The following is a 23165-nucleotide window of genomic DNA, read 5'->3' on the forward strand; positions in this document are numbered from 1 at the left end:
ACCGTCCTGCTGTCATATGGAAACTCGTATAACACACACTATCTCTCTCATTTCGTGCCGGCCTTGGCTATCTTATACAGGATGCCCTCACACTATTCCACAGCAAACACAGGCGGATGCAGTATGATCTGACGCATGGTATGTAAGGTATTTTATGTTTGTATCTCTTGGTTTACGGATCTTAGTACCTTAAAAAATGAGAAATGTGAACAAAATAAAGATACCATGTTTTTGCCTTTTATCAACGTCGCACCTGACAATCACGCTGATGAGAAAAAACGTCATAAACTATTTCCCTGTCTGGCCTATCCGCGTGGTACACGCTCAACTCCCTGTAATTGTTTGCGGAAATGCTTTGCATCTCTTTTCCGGTGAGTGGGCTATGTGATCCCAATACTTTCTTACATCTTCCAAGTACAAATCCCTTAATTCCATGAGGAAAAAAAGTATTGGAGAGAAATACTATACACTCAATATTTTGAAGAGTCTACATTTTATTTATATTTCGTCCACCTACCAATGTTATTTTAGAATAAAATCCGCAAACTATTAAAAAGTCCAACGACTGATAGTGAGGCCACCGCGATAGCATCTAGCCGTAGTGGGGTATTCAAAATCGGCATCAATAGTGTATTTCCAACACAAAACACTACATATATCCATTGCACGCGTAATAACAGTTTGACAATAGTAAACTTAACGTAATAGAGAAATCGGGAGAATTTGTAGATCTGTTTTGGCATCAACGAACCACAAAGGATTCTATTCGAGCATGGTTCATATATAATTTCTCTTTCAGGCAACTATTATACTTTAACTCGCAACTGTAACTAACAACCCATTCTGAATGTAATGCTTTAATTGACACATTGGAGAAAGGGGAGGTAATAACTAGCAATTGGTATAGTGGATGTATACAATAGTGGATATAGACAATAGTTTATGTAGACAATAGTGGATGTACACAATGATGGATGTAGATAATAGTGGATGTAGATGATAGTGGATGTAGACAATAGTGGATGTACACAATAGTGGATGTAAACAATAGTGGATGTAGACAATAGTGGATGTAGATAATAGTGGATGTAGACAACAGTAGATGTAGACAATAGTGGATGTAGACAACAGTAGATGTAGACAATAGTTGATGTAGACAATGGTGGATGTAGACAATAGTTGATGTACACAATGGTGGATGTAGACAATAGTGGATGTACACAATGGTGGATGTACACAATAGTGGATGTAGACAATAGTGGATGTAGACAATAGAGGATGTAGACAATAGTGGATGTAGACAATAGTTGATGTACACAATGGTGGATGTACACAATTGTGGATGTAGACAATGGTGGATGTAGACAATAGTGGATAGTCACAATAGTTTTTTTCGCTACCTCTCACAGAAACTCTAAAATGAAACGTGCAAACAATTGTTTCACACATATTAAAGAGAAACAACTGGAATCTTGTTTAAGACGTCTTTATTTCACCCTTGTAAAAACTATGCACTCACACAAATCAAAATGTCACAATAGTGAACGTTATAAATGATAAACAAATTGATGCAAATCTCGTGTGTGTCTCGTTCTGTTGCATGTCCCGTATATCCGTGGTTGAACACGCTGAGACAGGAGAAGCAGAGCAGAAAAATCAAATTCTCTTATTGTGCCCATTGTCTTCATCGTGCTAGAATTTGCAATTAATATGTGGTTCAAAGAGAGACATTATCTCTGCAATACCGGTAACGAACTAGCAGGCACACACGGTAGTGTTTGGGGGACATAAATCAAATTTGCCAGAGAGTAGTCTCCCTTTGATATAACACTCAAGAAATTACGGATGTGAAAAACGGAAATGTCAAAACAGCGTTTGAACCTTGGCAGGTATGTTTAACATTCCAAAGCTGTCAATGCATCAATCGATCAGACATATTCTCGCAAAATGTATATTCTTCATCAGTAATCATTGTCGACACGTTGAATGTCTGAGAATAATCGCGAAATAAAGGATTACAGGGACGTGTGTTTTTTATACTGCATTAGTGGCACACACGTATAACTTTCAGCACAGGGCCCGGTCCACAAAGCGATCTTAGCGCTAAGACGATCATAACTCCCATACTTTGAAATGGACTTATGACAATCGTAGCGCTATGATCGCTTTGTGGAACGGGACCTAGGTCCACTGTAGCATGAAGCATGAGGCGGGGGAGGTCCTATGTGGCAACACGGGGATACACAACTCTTTCATCTTTCATCTTCGAGTAGAACGGTTCCTGGTCTATATCTTCTTCATCTTATAGATCATGGAGACATCATCCTTCGTCGATTTCTGTAAGAAACATGGATGTCTGTATTACCGGTGGTGGCCAGATTGCTCATTGATACGCTACTGGTAACTGGTGACATGAGTCACCATGACAACCTCTCTACATCTGGATAGTCTCACTACTCACAGTGACGACAATGTCCGCCTCTTTTTCTGTATAGTCTCACTACTCACAGTGAAAACATGCCCTCTCTATATCTGGATAGTGTCACTACTCACAGTGACAACATGCCCTCTCTATATCTGGATAGTCTCACTACTCACAGTGACAACATGCCCTCTCTATATCTGGATAGTCTCACTACTCACAGTGACAACATGCCCCCCTCTATATCTGGATAGTCTCACTACTCACAGTGACAATATGCCCTCTCTATATCTGGATAGTCTCACTACTCACAGTGACAACATGCCCTCTCTATATCTGGATAGTCTCACTACTCACAGTGACAACATGCCCCCCCCCCCTATATCTGGATAGTCTCACTACTCACAGTGACAACATGCCCCCCTCTATATCTGGATAGTCTCACTACTCACAGTGACAACATGCCCCCTCTATATCTGGATAGTCTCACTACTCACAGTGACAACATGCCCTCTCTATATCTGGATAGTCTCACTACTCACAGTGACAACATGCCCCCCTCTATATCTGGATAGTCTCACTACTCACAGTGACAACATGCCCCCTCTATATCTGGATAGTCTCACTACTCACAGTGACAACATGCCCTCTCTATATCTGGATAGTCTCACTACTCACAGTGACAACATGCCCCCCTCTATATCTGGATAGTCTCACTACTCACAGTGACAACATGCCCCCCTCTATATCTGGATAGTCTCACTACTCACAGTGAAAACATGCTCCCCTCTATATCTGGATAGTCTCACTACTAACAGTGACAACATGCCCTCTCTATATCTGGATAGTTTCACTACTAACAGTGAGAACCATGCCCCCCCCCCCCCCTCTATATCTGGATAATCCCACTACTCACAGGGACATCAATGTCCCCTCTATATCTGGATAGTCTCACTACTCACCGCGACCATCATGTCCCCCTCTATATATCTGAATAGTCCCCACTACTCACCGCGACAATCATGTGGCCCTCTATAATTCTGGATAGTCCCCACTATTCACCGCGACCATCATGTCCCCCTCTATATATCTGGATAGTCCCCACTATTCACCGCGACCATCATGTCCCCCTCTGTATATCTGGATAGTCCCCACTAGTCACAGTGACAACCATGTCCCCCTCTATATATCTGGATAGTCCCCACTACTCACCGCGACAATCATGTGGCCCTCTATAATTCTGGATAGTCCCCACTATTCACCGCGACCATCATGTCCCCCTCTATATATCTGGATAGTCCCCACTATTCACCGCGACCATCATGTCCCCCTCTGTATATCTGGATAGTCCCCACTAGTCACAGTGACAACCATGTCCCCCTCTATATATCTGGATAGTCCCCACTACTCACCGCGACAATCATGTGGCCCTCTATAATTCTGGATAGTCCCCACTATTCACCGCGACCATCATGTCCCCCTCTGTATATCTGGATAGTCCCCACTATTCACCGCGACCATCATGTCCCCCTCTGTATATCTGGATAGTCCCCACTAGTCACAGTGACAACCATGTCCCCCTCTATATATCTGGATAGTCCCCACTACTCACAGTGGCAACCATGTCCCCTTCTATATATCTGTATAGTCCATACTACTCACCGCGACCAGCATTTCCCCCTCTATATATCGTTCCACATTCCATTCTTTTGTGGTCCCCTCCTTCTCGGCTTTGTGCTTCTCGGCAATTCTGTCACCGTTCCACTTGTAATCCGACTACAAACAGAGTAATGTAAGGAAACCTGTCACATGTTTGTCATTGTTTGTTTGTTTGTTGGTGTCAAGTAGTCTAAGGCGCCGCGATTCGCTGTGTAGAGTTGTATCCCATGAAACCTATGTATAGAAACCTATGATTGCGGGTTCGAATCCCGAATCGCCCCGATTATGTTTCTAGGTTTGTCAGCACCATACCCTTGCTCGTGGGTTTCACCGAAGTGGTAAACGTCTGAGACCTGCATCACTTCGGGCTTTCCTACCCACATTAAGCTGAGACGCCGTGATATAACTGGGATAATGTTAAAAGCGGCGTTAAACCCAACTCACTCACTCGCTAATAATCGAGCCTGGACTAGACAATCCAGTGATAGTGATTGGCATTATAACTACGCCCGTGCCGTTGACAATACCCTGATCCCATTAACCATGGCTGACTGCCCTTTTACCAGAAAAATAGATGACGGCACAGTGATGTGTCTTTGTTGATGCATGTCATCGTATCCCAACTGCATGGATCGATGCTCATGATGTCAATCACTGGATTGTCAGGTCCAGACTCCATTATTTACAGACCGCCGTCATATAGCTAGAATATTGCGTTCGGCGTTAAACAACAAATAAACAAACAAACAATTGTATGGTTCCTACTTAACGAGAATTCACTGTATATCGGAAACGGGAAACAGACATTGACATTGGGTGTATTTTCACCAAAGTACCTCCTTTTTCCCCACCAAGAGAAGAAAGAAACATGATATTTCACGAGACACATCGGATATCCTATTTATTATCTACTTTTTGTGTTGTTGTCTACCGGAAAATTAAATTGTTTCATTTAAATGTAAAACCATGTAACGTTAATTCTCCCTACCTTGTTCATCACCGCTTGTATTTGAGACTAAAAGGTAGTTTCTTGTTTGCTAGATCTTAAACATCATGTATAGACAAAAGTAACAAAAATATATATCATACATATAGATATGATTATATACAAAATCAACTTGAGCAAAAAATATTCTTGGAAACCAAGAGAAAGCTGTTGGAAGCGAAAGAATACACGTTGGTCAAGTAACAAAATCGTCTCGATTGACGAGTTAAATGAGATATTTACAGTCTATAACGAAAGATTTTCAAGAGAATGACAAACGGCATGAAGCGATATTAACTCCAAAAATTACCATCTGTCATTATTTTGCCTTGTCAATGTGTCAACTAACTTAAAAAGGAAGTCAACAGCTTGGGTTCGGACCCGCCACTTACGATAAAGGGAGATAATTTGAGGGGAGATTTTTCGTGTATGACAATAGTTCCGTCTTATGTTTACAGCAAGTGTTATGAAAATATCACTTTTCACAACTTCAGAAAACTCAGTCTTTCACACTGAAGCATACAATAAAGTCCAGTACCGCATTCGGGATCACCCGTTTATATAATGTACTATAAGACATCTCACTGTCATCTTTGAGCCTTCGATTCCTTTATACTCCAAAGGTTCTCCTTCGGTAAAGTAGAGCTCTTGTTTCATTGGTTGACCCTTGTATTCAAGGGTCATGTGCTGCTTATTTCCCTCTATCTTTATGGTTGTAATCATGATAGCATTCCTTAGCATTTCTACTTCTTCTTTTGTCACTCCTGAAAGAAAAAACATTTTTTCTTTTAACTTTTAAAGAGGTCGATGCTACATCAAACAAAATAAGCCTCATCCATCTTCATCGGATCTCTGGACCCGCATCAGTTACTAGGGGCATGTTCTTACCCCTATGAAGGGGAGGTGGGGATAGCATATTGGTAAAAGCGCTCATTCGTCACGTCGAAGGCCCGGGTTCGATTCTCTACATGGGTACAATGCCTGAAGCACATTACTTGTTTTCCCCGCCGTGCTGGAACATTGCTAAAAGCGCGTAAAACCATACTCACTCACTCTTACCTCGAAAAGTCACATGATTCACTGCCCAGCCTAGCATGTAATACATTTTACAGATTAGTTAGCTTGATAGACTCATTCAAAGACCCTTACCAATTTTAGAAAAATGTTCCATATTGTCAGGCACCATTTCCAATTTGACCCACCCATTTTGAAACCGCAGAGAGAGTGCATTTAAATTGTTAAATAACTTGCAAGATGGTTGAATAAATATGCTTTAGAGTAAAACATGTATGTATGTTATATAACATACTTAAGCATACTGTAAGCATGTTAACTAATCACACATTGTACCCATGTCGGGAATAGAACCCAGGTCTTCGGCGTGACGACCGCCCAGTAACAACAATTGCATACAAGAGAGAGATTAGTGAGTGAGTATGGTTTTACGCCGCTTTTAGCAATATTCCAGCAATATCACGGCGGGGGACACCAGAAATGGGCTTAAGAGAGAGATTAACATGAGTGGCGAAATACGCATATGTCGGAAAGCGCACGTTAAAACCGTAAGTAAGTTAGTAAGTAAGTGAAACACGTAAGTAAGTAAGTAGCACATGCGTTCAGGGTAAGCACCGTCACCTGAAACACCCCTGCACACAAACCACTATTGTTCTACGGTCTACTCCTTGTTGCTTTGTCAATGTTGGGCACTCTGGGTGGTAACCAGTTAATGTACACAGACACCTTGAAAAGGTTGTTTACACGACAAAAATAAAATGACTCCTGTTTCATATATTTAACCAACTTGGATAAAAATCTGATAAATATTTATTGTTGTGTACTGTGTGTCATGAGAATGCGAATCGGCCCGGTTCCCTGGGTAGCCCCGGCTGCGCAAGTGGAACTTACCCAGAGAACCTGTCTGATTGAGAATCAGTTTTGAAGTGAGACAACACGCACGTGTTACCGGGACCCAGTTTGTCTGTTCAAGCACATTCGTCACCACTCGCCCCTTTCCGTAGCCTGCAAGAAGCGGCTTGTCCCGGAATAACACGAGTTGGTCACGAATGGTGCAAGCATTGCGAAACAGCAATATTTAACAGAGCATGTACGTCCTACTTCTTGATTCAATTTGTCAGCGTTATCGACCCGGTCTCTCAGTGCAGTCAATATTAGGAGGTTAAGGTGACCGACAAAGATTGTGAGATGGTTTTTTTCCAGCAAAACAATATATGCAATGGTTGCAAAATATCTGCTGGTATTGACTCCCATTTATAGATATATTATACAATATGAAGACTTCCATATCGAAATGATAAACACAATGTCCATATTATTACAAGGATGAACTTTTTCGTGATGTGGGTGTGGTCGGCTGTGGGAACATTTTGGGCTATAAGTCTACACGAGACCATTGTATTTGGGCCCTTGGCGAAAGTGTTTCTTTTCTGTTGTTAACATCATGTTTTGTTTAATATTGATGGCAACTTCATGATACATATTTGTCACGTGGCGCAGGTGCAGTGACGATTCAAGGCAGGAGAGAGTGGTATATGATTGAAGTGATTGTGGTTCATTGTTAGGGTTGGTTTGTGTTGAATTCAAGCTGGCTTGTGTTCCTATGTTAAATACAGGCCCTCGAGGTATTGAATATGCGGAACATGGTTCTCTCGCTCATTCAGTGACCGACAACGGAGTAGACAAGCGGGGAAAAGGATAAGGTGTGGGTTCTTCTTACCACTTCAAAAAACATAAAACGCCAACGGCAGAAAAGAACGGATTATCCGACGTAACTGATTCTATTGGGCGTTATAGGCAAAATAGCGATGAAACCCCGAATGCGAATATGGTGCTGACAAACCTAGAACCATAATCAGGGCTAACCGGGATTTTATTCCACGATCGTAGGGTTCGAGCACGCCTAAGGGAGACAACTCTGCACGCGAATCCCGGCGCCCTAGACAACTGGGTCCATTAGCAATAATGCAAGGAGTGAAGACTACGCTTTCCACAGATTGTGTTTGGGGAATCAGAAAATATTTATTTGTTTGGAAATGATTGATCAAGTGTTTATTTGGTTGTCTTTGTTTGTCGTTTAACGCCGCACTCAGCAAAATTCCAGCTGTGTGACGCCGGCCTGTAAATAATCGAATCTGGACCAGACAATCCAGTGATTAATATCATGAGTATCGATCCACGCAATTGAGATACGATGACATGCATCACCCAAGTCAGCGAGCCTGGCCACCCGACCCCGTTAGTCGCCTCTTAAGACAAGTATAGCCGCGTTTTATGTCAAGGATGGGTTGCTGAAGACCTGTTCCAACCCGGATCTTCACGAGTCGATAGATAAATTGAACATAAGTAAGTTATTATAAGATTTATTTTAGTTATTGCTAATAATCTTATAAAATGCAGCTTATAAAGTCCACTGGATTTAATTAATATTATTATAAAGATAATCGTAAAATATTTTATCCTTACCCATTTTCTCTGAAAATGCTTCAAGGTTTTCATACAATTCTGGCACCAACTCCCATTTTCCATTAAACTTCTCCATTTCGATTCCCGAAACTGATTATCACCTATGTTCTGAACGGCTTTGGAATAAAGACAGGTATTGCCTCTTACATATAATGTCCCGTAGTGTCTGAGTAATTCAACACACAGTTGCTATACATATAACGCCCCACAGTGAATAATTCAACACACAGTTGCTATGTTCACGCCGCATTTCTTTTATGGCAACCCGTAGCAGCCATAATCGTCAAGCGGTACAACTAAGGTCACGTGTTGCTCGTGTGCCCTGGGGGTTGATATACCTTGATCTCATGACCTTGACCTCCGTATTAGTCATAGTCTGCAACGCAGATGTCTAGGATAACGCTACCAGGGTATACCATGTCACACTCCGTCGCAGTGGCGACTCAGCATAACACCACTGCCACAGGCTAATTTGCATATCACGTGACCGGACTTTTCTCTTGTTTGTAAACAAACGCGCTTTTTCAGAAATCAGTATAGAACGGACTAATGCAAGTATTTGGGGGCGCTTTACATGTTGTTTTGCATAACTATAAAGATAATGCTACAACTGCGACAGTGAGTTGCATGACAATATATATTTATGCACCAAAGTGACCGTGTCGCTAGCTCTCCGTTTGGCTTCGATGACAGCACGTGGAGCCGTACAACCAATGTAAACCTAGGATAACTACGCAAAAACAAGTAGATTTTTACGTATTTGCATTCTTTCTCAATGAAAGTTAACCATTCTTTGACATTTGTTTATGAAAATGTGTAGACTTATCAAACATGAAACGGATGAAAAGCATATGCAATATCTTGAATGGACTGTGAAAGATGTGACGAATCGTCACATGGCGCTGGCCTGTGGCAGAGGTACTAGCTGGCTGCCGGCCGCATGGAACTCTGGGTAGGAGAGTGATACCATATATTTCCTACATTACATCTGATTAGGTGTTTGGTGTCACGTAGCGCACGCGACGTTATTTGTTTGTTGGGTTGTTGTTTAACGTCGCACTCAGCAATACTCCATGATGGCGGTCAGTAAATAATTGAGTCTGGACCAGATAATCCAGTGATTGAAATCATGAGCATCGATCAACGCACTTGGAATACGATGACATGCATCAACCAAGGCAGTGAGCCGATCCCGTTAGTCGCCTCTCACGACAAGCATAGTCGCTTTTTACGGCAAGAATGGGTTTGCTAAAGATCTTTTCTACCCCGGATCTTCACGGGTCGTCAACCCCATTTCCCCACACCTTAGAGCTCGGGCTCTTAACAGAGAAAAGGCGGTCTCCCAGACGGGACATAAGGTGCTTATACATGTTACGCCATAGTCGTTGGATAATGTGTTTAATGTTAACGTTCGTGCCACAGGTATTCGTTATTGGTATTGGTCAGTAAATAAAGATATATACTCCGTATATATAAGTAGAGAATTATATGCAGGGGGTATATATTTTTATTTACTGGCCAATAACAACTTCCTGTGGTGCATGCGTATTTGTGGCTGCGTGTCTCCGTGCGTGCGCCTGTGTGTGTGTCCGAGCTTGCGTGTGCACTTAAAATAGAAAAGAAATGAATGGAAAAAGCTCGTGAGCAATTTGCGTTTGTTATAAAAACAAATAGTCAATTAACTGTTATATTTGTTGAAAACACATCACCAGATATTTAGTTATATGGGTTTTTGTTTTTAGAAAGGCGGTGCGCGTACCTCTTCATTCCCAAATGCGGCAAAGCTAGAACGTGCTTGAATATATATGATGTGAAAGCTCTGCACAGCAATGTAGCCCTGTCAAGCAATTGAGCGGAGCTTGGTCCAAAGTCTGATCGTGTCGGCTCTGTCTCCAGGTTGGTCAGACGCCAGTAGAGGGCGCATGGTGCACAGGCCTTCGTGTGTGTTTCATTGTGTCTGTGCTGAGACGCATGTCAAAATAGGAGGGTGCCAATACCGCCCTTTTGGCATCCAGCACACCACTAAGTCTTAATTTGTCTTGGCGTCCAATTTAAAAACTCAGCGACACAGCTGTTACAAGTAAATTAAACTGGGATTTTCATATGAGTGTTCATAAGATTAGGGTTAAATATTTGATTAATTTGTCACTCAACAAATTGAAAATATTGGCATCTGCCTTCTAAATGAACGTGTTTTGGCATCCAGCGTACTGCTCATTGGCATCTGGAAGACAACCAGCGTATCAAAATGGGACTGGCATCCCAAGATACTGAAGAACGTGGAATAAGACCGAGTCCAACGTCGCTCGTCGTCGGGGTACGACGATACGGATCCAACTAAGTTACTGTAATACCCTAACCTGTTCAGGGCCGCCTCTTTCGACAAGCATAGATTGACGGTGGCCAAGTCTATTTGGTCCAGGCTGCGGAAGTATTGCTGACGAGGGTACAAAACCTCATCATCCAAACGTATTATCCATCTATAAGGTCCATGTCTAATATAGGGCAGCGGGGTAGCCTATATCTTCCCGAGGAAGGGGATTTAACTGTCTATAAAAGTCCAGGTTCCACCTTTGCCGAACTAGGCTGGAATTATGGAGTTAAATGTTTTTGCTGGACTAACGAGTCCATGTGTAGTCCGATCAAAATTGCGTAACAAAATCGACATTCAAATCATAAACAACCGTGCAGATTCCGGTCGATTGGAGGATTTGCAGAGCATGTGTACCGTCAAATGTGCGTCGAGATATTTCCAAAATGTTTTCATGTTTTTTTAACAAGGTCCTCACGTTATTTGATGCACTTCGCGAGGTAAGACCCGTTTTATTACAGTATAAGTCTTGATTAACGATAAGATCGTCTTGACTGGGCGCCGCCATTTTGTTTGGAGCAAATGACAGTCACATGAAAGATGGAATCTGATTGGACAATAGGCTGAACAGAGAAGGGACATAACTCGTAATAGCCCTGGTGGCACTAAGACCGACACATAAATTCCAGGTTAATTCGGCAAGGGTGGAAACTGGATAGGTTAACTCCCTTGCCTCGGGAAGACGGTTAGCCTAGTGGTTAAGGCAGTCGCTCTTCAAGCTGTATACCCAGGTACGATCCCATGGATACGATTGGCGAAGCCCACCCTTTTTTGTCTCCTGCTGTGACGTTGCTGGAGTTTTGCTAAATGAGGCATACAACCTACCCACAAACTCATATTGCCGGTACGTTACCGAGTGCGACGTCAAACAACAAGCGAAACTCCCTCGTAAAGATCGGGTTTTCACCAACCCATGCTTGTCGTAAGAGGCAACTAACCTGATCGGGTGGTCAAGCTCATGACTAGGTTGATACATGCATGTCATCGTATCCCAATTGCATAGATTGATGCTCATGATGTTAATCACTGGATTGTCTGATCCGGACTCGATTTTTTACACACATGGGCAAAATATGTGGTCCTAATTCATGGCGTCCCTCGAGATAGTGGTAAGATTGCCAAAAGCAATGCGAAATCACTCATTTAAATCTGTGGTATCGTCATTTTGAATAATATGGGTTGGGGTGTCCACAGTGGTTAAATTGTTCGCTGAGACCTAAAATAGTATGTAATACCAATATCCCATAAGTAAAGGAAAGCTCCACCTCCGTTCTTTCGAAATATCTTACCCAACATTTTAACCTTTCAATTCAAAGCTCGTCTGAGGCGCCGCGATTCGCTGTGCAGAGTTGCGTCCATTGGGCACGCCAGAAACCTATGATTGTGGCTTCGAATCCCGGTTCACCCCGATTATGTTTCTAGGTTTGTCAGCACCATACCCGTGCTCGTGGGTTTAAACGAAGTGGAAAAGTCTCAGACCTGCATCACTTCGGGCCTTCCTCCCACATTGAGCTGACACGCCGCGATATAACTGGAATACTGTTAAAAGCGGCGTTAAACCCAACTCTCTCACTCATAATTCGAAACAAATATAAACATGTATGGTTTGTCAGCAGCATCTCATCGCTATAGCTGGTTTCATTAAAGTAGGTGTTATGCCTTGGTTACTGCGGGTTTTTCTCCCCAAATTAAGCCGACACGCCGTGATGTAACTCGGGAGACGCAAGCCGGGGATATTTACCACTGCTTGTGAAACCCCAAAACACAGGCATGGTGCTGACAGATCAAAGATCATAATTTGAGAGAAAAACGGATTCGATCCCCCGAGCAGCAGATCCTAGCATACCTAAGGAGCGCAATATACCGCCCTTGCCTCCTGATTGTAAGTAAACCAATGATAAGCATGATATACAGATTGCAATTTAACGGTCGGCATAGTTAGAGGTTACTTGTCATTGTTTCGAGTTATCCGCCAAATATCGGGAGTGTACAAAATATGGATTTTTCTCCTACATTTCAAAAATCGCCGGATAGATGTGAATTCTCAACTAACGAAGTTTCGTAAAAATGTATCCGTGGAACGTTTGTAAATTGTAAATAAATTGAAATTTAATTTCTCATGAGAAAAATCGCACTTTTAACTTACTCATCACGGTAAATAGAATCTACAAGGCGATGTTCTATTTCTTGATCCCGTGCCCTGACTATCTCAAGGAAGCTTTGCTCAATCACGAGGACATTTTCTCACTCATGCACCGTCTCTGTCGTTATCGTTAGTCATTATGTAAATATACAATGTGCTCTCACAGCAAACACATCTTCAACGCAGCGGTTGAGTACATATACATTTACTGTCATACCTTATCAAAACATTCGATATCAACAATGTGTGTCTTTCTTCATCGAGCCGACAATTTAAGCCCCCGTGAATCCCAGAATGTTGAATAGGCGGTCTCAAACGCCGCCTGGGTACGTTTCTAAAGGCCTGTCTCGGTCGGTTGAAGAGTATGCCAAAAAAAAGAAGTGACGCGTACATCAACAGCTATTGACTATATTGAGATACGAGTGGAAATGACAGTTGACAAGGATATTTGATAACTGACATGTACCCTGTGCACGTTGTATCGCATCTCAACATTACACCCATATATGGTGTGGAAAATGACAAAACTACATGTACAAGGGTAAATTGAAAATCGTTCAGAATCGATCTTGTTCGCACAATTTTTTTTAAGTATAATATCTTTTGACTTCAAGTTTTCAATGTTTCGGCGCTGTGTTTCAACCTAGTAACATTTTGAAATCGATTGTATTTTTGGTGTGTAAAGTCCAATTATTAAATGTATATTTTTCTTTTGCCCGGCAGTTTATATAAGGTGAGAGTGGATCTCTTTGTCTGTAGTCTCTATATTTTAAAAGATGCTTCTGAATATTCATTACACGGACACTTGACCCAATACCATTTTAAAACTTTTAAAAACCGAAAGTGAAGAAATATTTCAGCTCAATAGAAAACGTTTCGAAGTCAGTAAGGATATTTTAAGTATTCTTGAAAATCTGTGAAGTCAATTGAGCCAGGGACAGACATTCCACTATAATATCTATCTACCCATGGAGACATGGGTTAGAATTGGTCTTCGACAAACCATGCTTGTCGTAAGAGGCGACAAACGGGATCGGGTGGTGGTCAGGCTCTATGCCTTGGTTGATGCATGTCATCGTATCCCAATTACGTAGGTCGATGCTGTCTGGTCCAGATTCGACCAGTGAGTGAGTGAGTCGGTATTGTTTTACGCCGCTTGTAGCAGTATTCCAGCAATACCACGGCGGGGGACACCAGAAATGTGCTTCACACATTGTACCCATGTCGGGAATCGAACCCGGGTCTTCGGCGTGACGAGCGAACACTTTAACCACTAGGCTACCCGACCGCCCCCCAGATTCGACTATTTGCAGACCGCCGTCATATAGCTGGAATATTGTTGAGTTAACTAGTGCAGCCCCTCCCATGTATATCCTCCGAATATGATGTTGTGGGAAACAATTTTCTGTGGTAAACATGTTTGTTTATACACAATAATATACCCGTGTTGTGTGGATCACTAGCCCCGTGATTGTAAAGCATTCGCTCGGCACTCCAAATTCAGGGTGTGATTCCCCATGTTAGTGAAAGCCCATTCCTGGTACTCTCCATCTTCCCGGGGCAAGCGTGTCAACTAGCCTATATCAAAGCCTAGTTTCCACATAAAAATTAGACTTTGACACAGGCATGTAGAGACGCGGTTGCCTTGGGAATATGGGTACCCCCTGCCTTGAGATGACAGTAACACTGCCCGTACCAACATACTCGGGGCGGTCGGGTAGCCCAGTGGTTAAAGCGTTCACTCGTCACGCCGAATATCTGGGTTCGATTCCCGACATGGGTACATTGTGTGAAGCCCATTTCTGGTGTCCCACGCCGTGATATTGTTGGAATATTGCTAAAAGCGGCGTAAAACCATACTCACTCACTCACCAACATACTCTGAAGGGCCAATGTCATAATGGAGTTCACCCAGTACATACCTCCAAACATCATATTCTGTATCAAGTGTATTTTTCAGTGCTAAATGTATGGGTGAGGTGGCCATCGGTGAGATGGTGTTTAATGTCACGTTGAAAATTATTTCACTCGTGTAGCTTGCTACGTGTGTGCGTGGCTTCTACTAGTCCATACATATGCCTGTCTTACTGTGTTTTGTCTTGTCTTCCCAGACACCATGCCGCAGTGTTAACATGGGTACCCCACTCAGATGCCGAGCCGCCAGGTAAACGGATGAAACACGTACATTTCGCTGGTATTTAGGAACATTCACATTAAAAGTCAATGTATCACGGGAAACAGGAAAGTATCATGAAGAACATTCCTTATCTGTCGGGATATTCCGTAACCAACGGATGTCGAATAAACGTTTTTTTTTGTCAAAACGGCCATACTTCAAATCGGCCACAACTACAATAGGTTAATTGGGCCACATACCCCAGCCAAAATGACCACTGTTTTCAACTTAGTAAAGTTTTGATAACGTTTCTAATGTTTTCAAGTGTACACTTTCTTTTGACCGGCAGTTTATGTCCCATTCTTTTATTATAAATACTATTGACTCATTCGCCACCGTAGCTTCGTTTCGAAAATGACGTCAACTCCTCTTTCGGGCTAATCTCAAACGTAGCACAGAATTTCTCGCCTTTGTGACAGTAATGTGATTGGGCGGCTATTTTTAGCGTCGCGTGTTTCAATTCGGGTTGAAGACGAGGCTTTAGGGGCAAATGAGGCCAGGGTGTTTATCCTAACAGAATGGAGATATAATACACTGGACACTCGAGGATGGCTTGACACAAACTCGTGAAGTGGGACTTGTGTTTATAATGATTTTTTTCACATAAGGCAACAAACTGTTAACGTATTTGATATCATTGCAAAATAAACACAGATCATCCCACATCTCTTCAAAGTCTCTTCAGTTTGGTAGTCATGGATACTCCATCTTTTGTTTGCACCTGAAAACACGTCCACAATGATGTTACGAAATGTTTGTTTGTTTGTTTGTTGTTTAACGCCGCACTCAGCAAAATTCCAGCTATATGACGGCGGTCTGTAAAATAATCGAGTCTGGACCAGACAATCCAGTGATTGACATCATGAGGATCGATCCATGCAATTGGGATCGATGACGTGTATCAACCAAGTCAGCCAGCCTGACCACCCGACCCCGTTAGTCGCCTTTTACGACAAGCATAGTCGCCTTTTACGGCAAGCATGGGTTGCTGAAGACCTATTCTACCCCGGATCTTTACGGGTCGATTGATAAATTGAACATAAGTAAGTTATTATAAGATTTATTTTAGTTATTGCTAATAATTTACAATAATCAGAATACTGAGATGTCAATGGAAAGACAGTATATCGGTCCTGCCGATTTAAGCATTAAAATGAAAAGTAGTTCACTGGGCGGCAAGTATAAGGAACATATTGCATATTATACAGCGACAATGACTTGTTAATTTGAAACAGTCTTAATCCGGGCGATTTAACGGGGTTATAATAATAATAATAGAATAGGGCATTTATATTACGCATAATTCTACACAACACAGGGGCATGCTCAAAGTGATGTTATTATCCCGGTCACTGGATCAGTGTGCACCCAAGAATCATTCCCAGCTCCCTGGGGAGTATACAACCCAAGCTGCCTGTTAGGCGTTAGAAGGTTAACAACCACCTCATCCTACCGGGTACCCATTCACTGCTGGGTGAACAGAGGCACATGTCGAAGACACTTGCCCAAGAAGACGCCACATGTGTTACATGTGCTTCGGTTAGGGGCAGGACCGAAGCCCTAGAAACTCAGGAGCCAAGTTGCCGAAACACGGCATCCATGGACTCTCCGCAACCGGCGTTGCTTGACTTCACCTGACATGTGACCTGTGCGCTGTGCCATCACCTTGTACACGCACACGCACACGCACATACGCACACGCACACGCATCCCGCCTATGACGTTACCTACCCCGACAATGTAGTCCCCTTCGATGTATCTGTCTGTGGTCCACTCTCGTGTAGTTCCGTCTTTCTCCATCTTATGACTCTCAACGAAGTGACCGCCCTTCATGTTTATACAGCTCTGTGGAGAACAGAAGCAGAAGTAATAGTAGTAGTAGTAGCAGAAGTAATAGTCGTAGTATAGTAGTAGCAGCAGTAGTAGCAGTGGTAGTAGTAGAATTAGTGAGGTGAGGTGAAATGATCATTGCACTTATATATCGACGTGCATGCAAGTGTGTGTGTTTGCTTGTACTAGTCCGGACTAATGCCGATTGATAGTGCTAGTCCACCAAGATACCAGTCTCTGTTAAGCCCCTCCATGCCGAGCATATTTTGTTAGGACGCGTCCGGGGATCGAACCCCCAACCTTCCGCTCTCCAGGCGGACGCTCTACCACTAGACCAAGGAGGCATTAGTAGTAGTAGTAGTAGTAGTAGTAGTAACAGCAGCATAACTAGTAGTAGCAGTAGTAGCGATAGTAGCGACAGTAGTAGTAGTAGCAGTGTGGAAGAGATATGAGAAGATACCAAATACAAGCAGGTGATATCACAAAGAGACGCGGTAACTGGCGGACTAGAGTTGGGGTGGGTTTAACGTCGCGTTCAAGATTATTGCACTTATATAGCGACGTGCATGCGCGTGTATGTGTGTGTGTGGCTGCTTGTACTAGTCCGGACTGATGCCGATTTATAGTGCTTGCACACTGAGATACCATGCCGCAGTTTAACATGAATACCCCACTCAGACACAGTATACTGACTCCGAGCCGACCAGTCCTTGTTTTAGCCCCTTAATGCCGAACGCCAGACAGGGTAACAACAAGTACCATCTTTTAACGTCTTTTGGTATGACGCGGTCGGGGACCGAACCCCGGACCTTCCGCTCTCCGGTCGGACGCTCTACCATTACACCACGGAGGCGGTCGGCGGACTAGAGTGTCGGTATTAACGCATACAGTGTACTGGCAGAAGGAGTAGTTTGTAGTTGTTGCCTTTCTCACTTCGCAAGGTTAGCAGAGATTTCTTATGATTATCCAAAGGGCTGTGTCGCTTTATTCACAAAATCCTTGTTCGCCTTACCGTCATTGTTGATCCATCAAAGCTTTTGTAGGACAGGGGAACACCGAGCTGGAACCTGAGTTCTTGGTTAAACCCTTTCGTCTCCAGACCAGCAACCAGGGTGCTGCCATCCAGGGCAAATGTATACGTCGCTTGCAGGTTTTTATACAACTCTCTCTTCTCTGCCGGAATCTCTGCAAGTGTAAGTATGGGGAAATGAATGAATATGGTTTGACGCCGCTCTTGTCAATATCGAATGCAGGGGTTACCCGAAATGGGTGAGGTGAGGTGAAATGGGGTTTAACGTCGCGTCCAAGATTATTGCACTTATATAGCGACGTGCATGCACGTGTGTATGTGTGGCTGCTTGTACTAGTCCGGATTGATGCCGATTTATAGTGCTAGCTCACAGAGGGATCAAACCCCGGACCTTCCGCTCCCCGGGCGGACGCTCTACCACTAGACCACGGAGGCGGTCTGACCCGAAATGGACTTCGCACATTGTACCAATTAGGGAATCAAAGCCGGATTTAGTCCGAAAGAGAGAACCTTTAACTATAAAGTTACTATACCGCTGATTCAATATCTACCATCGTCGAGTGTCAGTTTTGTTTTAAAAAACACCCCTGGATCCCTAGAAGTCAAGGAGATCCTTGAACACGTAAATAATCCGCCATTTGCCACACTTAGTCAATTCATGGACCACCAAATGATTTGGTTATGTTTAACTTAAACGTCAACATTATTAAAATGCTTTAAAAACACACCAAAAAACAAACAAAACCAAGCAGAACAAAACGCGTAAACCATAGGTGAGAATGGTTCCCAGTATAACAAGTCGTACCCATTGTATCCGAGAAAGCATCAAAGTTTTGGGTCAACTCCGGCCTCACTTCCCACTTTCCAACAAACTTCTCCATGCTGATGTCTGTTACGTGACAACAGAGACTGCGATGCTCTTGTGGGACTCTTTATATATATACCCACAAACTGGTGACTCGGATATGTAAACGGCCTTTTACACTCAGATAACAGTGTTGATAACTAAGCTATCAAAAGGCGACTGCTTATGACGAATAAACTAGAGCGATCATATTAGGTCATCATTAATTAATATACTACTCAAGGTTGGCTAAGGATCACCACTGTAAAAGGTAATACTGGGTGCATCTGTTGAAATAGCCAACGATAATATTGCACGAAGTCATATTTCGTGAACAAAGGTTCACTGTGCCACACAATGCTATCAAAAACATGTGACCAAGAATCAGTCAGATTACCCGTCAAAATGGGAGTATCTGACCAAAAATGAAACATAAAAGAATTACGAAAACAAATTCATGGTCCTGAAAAGCAGCTCTCAGAGGCGCATACATGTGATCCACGTGATGCGTTTGTTTGTTTATTTGTTCGGGGATGTCTAGTGGTTCATTCGGCGACTTGGTAGCGTGGTGGTTAGCTATAGAGCCGGTTCGATTCCCCACTTGGATACATTGTGTGAAGTCCATTTTAATAGTTCTAAATGCGGCGTAAAACCACACTCACTCACTCACGAATGGTTCGTTCTCCTTCAGTAAGGTATCATATCACTTATCTGTTTTAGTCTTCAGCGAATGACTTGTATTCAGAAAAGCACGATCGATGACGTATTTTTTGTCATTTCATTAATCAGGTCATTCCAAAACACCTTACCCACCCTGTACCACGAGTTGTAGTCTGTCTCCCAGACCCCTCGAGTATATTAAAAATAAAGTTCAACTCAAATCTAGAAGGATTGGGCAAGTCGAGATTGCCTCAGTTGTAGCCTGAAATTAAGAATTGCACTGGGCTCCTTTTGGATTTTATTATTTCTATTTTGTTGATATAATTATATTTTTAAATAGGAAACTTTATTTCTGGAACTAATGTCAGTCTACTCAGGTTGTTCAGTGAATGGTTGGATCAAGTGCACAAACAGTTCCATAGTAACTATATACGATTATAACTCTACCGTCGCTTTATGGTTAAAAATACTAACGATGCTACGTTAAAAAATAAAAAGGCAGGCAGACAGTCTTTATTTGTACTGCCATGTGACTCGTTGTACTAGGATACAATTCGAAATAATTACAAAAACGTATTTAAATACATGGAACAAGTATTTTGCGTGGTTACCATAAGCGCATGCGTATTTGATGGATATTCAGTACAATACAGAAATATTGTCCCTTATCATAATTTGGAAGGAAGGATTGTCGAACGTCAATGTATAATTAACACTCATGTAAAACATGTATAATATCTTCAAGAACGTTACTTTGTTTGTATAGTATGTCGGTGTCATCATTCACTCAAACATCTTGCTCATTGCTGAAACGAACGAACACAATTGAGCGAAATTATTACTGTGTTAAACATTCGTTAATATTAGGAATGTCTAGCATGATAAAGGGTTTTGTACCGTGTGTTTCTGTGTCGTAGAGATTTAATATTTCCATTTAAATATGTATGAATTATGGTCGCCAAAGGCTCCAAATATTCCTAAAATATGAGTGAGTGAGTTGGGTTTATCGCCGCTTTTAGCAGTATTCCAGTTATATCTCGGCGTGTCAGCTTAATGTGGGAGGAAAACCCGAAGTGATGCAGGTCTGAGACGTTTACCACTTCGGTGAAACCCACGAGCACGGGTATGGTGCTGACAAACCTAGAAACATAATCGGGGCGAACCGGGATTCGGACGCTCAATCATAGGTTTCTGGCGTATACCCAATGGACGCAACTCTGCACAGCGAATTGCGGCGCCTAAGACGACTGGGCTACCCGTTTCTTGAAATTTAACTTCTGTATCTTGAAATTTCAACTTAGTATCTTGAAATTTCAACTTCTGTATCTTGAAATTTCAACTTCTGTATCTTGAAATTTCAAGATAGTATCTTGAAATTTCAACTTAGTTTCTTGAAATTTCAACTTAGTATCTTGAAATTTCAACTTCTGTATCTTGAAATTTCAACTTAGTGTCTTGAAATTTCAAGATAGTATCGAAAAAAATTATTAAAAAACAAATGGCCCTAAAAGGCTTCCGTATATAGCTGCACTACTGCGGAGTGCACCTAAACATGCACCAGCACACAAGAGCAATAATCTCTATTTATCATGGCGTGTCATTCCATGGGTTGTGTTTGTGGCGCCCTAAACCATTTGGTCGCCTGCTCTTCTTTGTGCAGTGTGCACAACATAAAACACCCACGTTGACATGCTGGTGTTTATTTGTGATCTTTATCACGACTAAGTATGTATGCATAACCGTACAATTAGTGAAAAGGACGGTTTTAGATCTTCAAGTGAAAATCAAACTATTGAGTATTGTTTACCATGTCTTTACTGTCTTTTTACATCACGTAATAAAAATAGCTTGGTCAAGGACGTGCATTTTTTTTCAATAATTAGAAAAATGTTACACGAGAACCTCTATAATGCAATCGGGTAGCCTAGTGGTTAAAGCGTTCGCTCGACACGCCGAAGACCCTGGTTCGATTCCCGACATGGGTACAATATGTGAAGCCCATTGCCGGTGTTCCCCGCCGTGATATTGCTGGAATATTGCTTAAAGCGGAGTAAAACCATACTCACTCACTCACTATAATACAAAATGAGCCTTTTCGACATGTTTTATCCTTCCTGGTTATAACATTTAGTTATGTTATTAATCCAAAACATAAAGATATCCAATGAAACGTTGGGGTTTAAAAATCAAGCAGGGTGGTTCTGAAAAGAAAAAAAACACCACCACCTTATTCTCATTCATGTTGACATACTAGCTGACCTTCAGAAAGGACCCGACCGCCTCCGTGGTCTAGTTGGGGTAGAGCGTCATCCCGGAGAGCGGAAGGTCCGGGACTCGATAATGTTATGACGTTAAAAGGTGGTACGTACTTGCTGTTTCCATGTCTGGAGCTCGGCATTAATGGGCTAAAACAAGGACTGGTCGGCTCGGGGTCAGTATACTGTGTCTGAGTGGGGTGTTCATGTTAAACTGCGACATGGTATCTCAGCGGGCTAGCACTATAACTCGACATCACACACACACACACACACACACACACACACACACACACACACACACACACACACACACACACACACACACACACACACACGTGAAAATCCGGGTTAGAATTGATCTTCACCAAACCATGCTTGTCGTAAGAGGCGACTAACGGGATCGCTGACTTGGTTTATGTATGTCATCGTATCCCAATTGCTTAGATCGATGTTCATAGCAATGACTGGATTGTCTGGTCAAGACTCGATTATTAAGAGATCGCCGTCATACAGCTGGAATATTGCTGAGTGCGGCGTTAACCAACCAACCAATTTTCATAACGAGTTTTAATTGTATTCTAGTATCTCACAGAACATAAAACATCAGACCTGGGGCAATTAATGCTGTCAACTGTGGATTGATGCTCATGACATCAATCACTGGATTGTCCGGTCCATACTCAATTATTTACAGACCTCCGTCATATAGCTGGAAAACTGCTGAGTGCGGCGTAAAACAACAAACCAACCACCCAACCAACTATAATAGACTTGTGTAGACCATATCGACCTATCAGTTGTTCGAGACAAGTGGAATATCGATAAAAAAAAAAGCCATGTATTATTGGTTATAAGATTCTGTCTGGATCATCGAGTTGCTCCTCCAGAAATAGTGAGTGAATTGAGTGACTCAAGAATGGGCCTTAACACGAGCTGGACTTCGGCCCCGATCTGGAGTGAAGGGCGAAGTTTTAATCACTCGTGACCATGTACACGTTCACATGGCATATGCCGGTGTACGTGAGGTGCATTGCTCCGGGTAACATGAGTGGGCGCATGAGACACTGTCTAGACAACACACACTTGATACACACCCCCCCCCCCTCTCTCCCTCTCTCTAAATCTCTCTCCCTCTCCCTCTCTCTCTCGCTCTCTCTCCCTCTCTTACGCTCTCTCTCTCCCTCTCCCTCCCTCTCTCCATCCCTCTCTCTCTCACTCTCCCTCACTCTCTCTCTCTCTCTCCTCCCTCTCACTCTCTCTCTCTCACACTTTCGCTCTCTCTCTCTCTCCCTCTCTCTCTCACACTT

The 23165-nt window shown here is 42.6% G+C and overlaps 2 protein-coding genes across 2 annotated transcripts; both read right to left on the reverse strand.

Annotated features, from left to right (window-relative positions):
• Window positions 1-2229: 2229 nt before the first annotated feature.
• Window positions 2230-8646, reverse strand: LOC139458891 (fatty acid-binding protein Fh15-like). The gene is made up of 4 exons (XM_071240327.1): window positions 8547-8646; window positions 5652-5830; window positions 4085-4198; window positions 2230-2337 (listed from the first exon to the last, which is right to left on the reverse strand). The coding sequence occupies exons 1-4, from the start codon at window positions 8620-8622 to the stop codon at window positions 2287-2289; spliced, it is 420 nt and encodes a 139-aa protein (XP_071096428.1). The 5' UTR covers window positions 8623-8646; the 3' UTR covers window positions 2230-2286.
• A 7227-nt stretch (window positions 8647-15873) lies between these two features.
• LOC139458892 (fatty acid-binding protein, intestinal-like) lies at window positions 15874-18988 on the reverse strand. Its single transcript, XM_071240328.1, has 4 exons — window positions 18902-18988; window positions 18079-18251; window positions 16968-17081; window positions 15874-15957 (listed from the first exon to the last, which is right to left on the reverse strand). Exons 1-4 carry the CDS (start codon window positions 18975-18977, stop codon window positions 15907-15909), a joined length of 414 nt encoding a protein of 137 aa, XP_071096429.1. The 5' UTR covers window positions 18978-18988; the 3' UTR covers window positions 15874-15906.
• Window positions 18989-23165: the final 4177 nt, after the last annotated feature.

Source organism: Haliotis cracherodii, unplaced genomic scaffold (genome assembly GCF_022045235.1).
Source record: "Haliotis cracherodii isolate W230 unplaced genomic scaffold, xgHalCrac1.p SCAF_13, whole genome shotgun sequence".
Lineage (NCBI taxonomy): Eukaryota > Metazoa > Mollusca > Gastropoda > Lepetellida > Haliotidae > Haliotis > Haliotis cracherodii.

What these genes read in the sequence shown, in the direction of transcription:
- LOC139458891 (XM_071240327.1), bottom strand. Translation starts at nt 8,622, where the DNA reads ATGGAGAAGTTTAATGGAAAATGGGAGTTGGTGCCAGAATTGTATGAA. An exon ending in AGCATTTTCAGAGAAAATGG is followed by an intron (nt 5,831 to 8,546) that starts GTAAGGATAAAA and finishes TTTTTCTTTCAG; the next exon opens with GAGTGACAAAAGAAGAAGTA. An exon ending in TCGAAGGCTCAAAGATGACA is followed by an intron (nt 4,199 to 5,651) that starts GTGAGATGTCTT and finishes CTCTGTTTGTAG; the next exon opens with TCGGATTACAAGTGGAACGG.
- LOC139458892 (XM_071240328.1), bottom strand. Translation starts at nt 18,977, where the DNA reads ATGGAGAAGTTTGTTGGAAAGTGGGAAGTGAGGCCGGAGTTGACCCAA. An exon ending in TGCTTTCTCGGATACAATGG is followed by an intron (nt 18,252 to 18,901) that starts GTACGACTTGTT and finishes TTACACTTGCAG; the next exon opens with AGATTCCGGCAGAGAAGAGA. An exon ending in TTGATGGATCAACAATGACG is followed by an intron (nt 17,082 to 18,078) that starts GTAAGGCGAACA and finishes TGTTCTCCACAG; the next exon opens with AGCTGTATAAACATGAAGGG.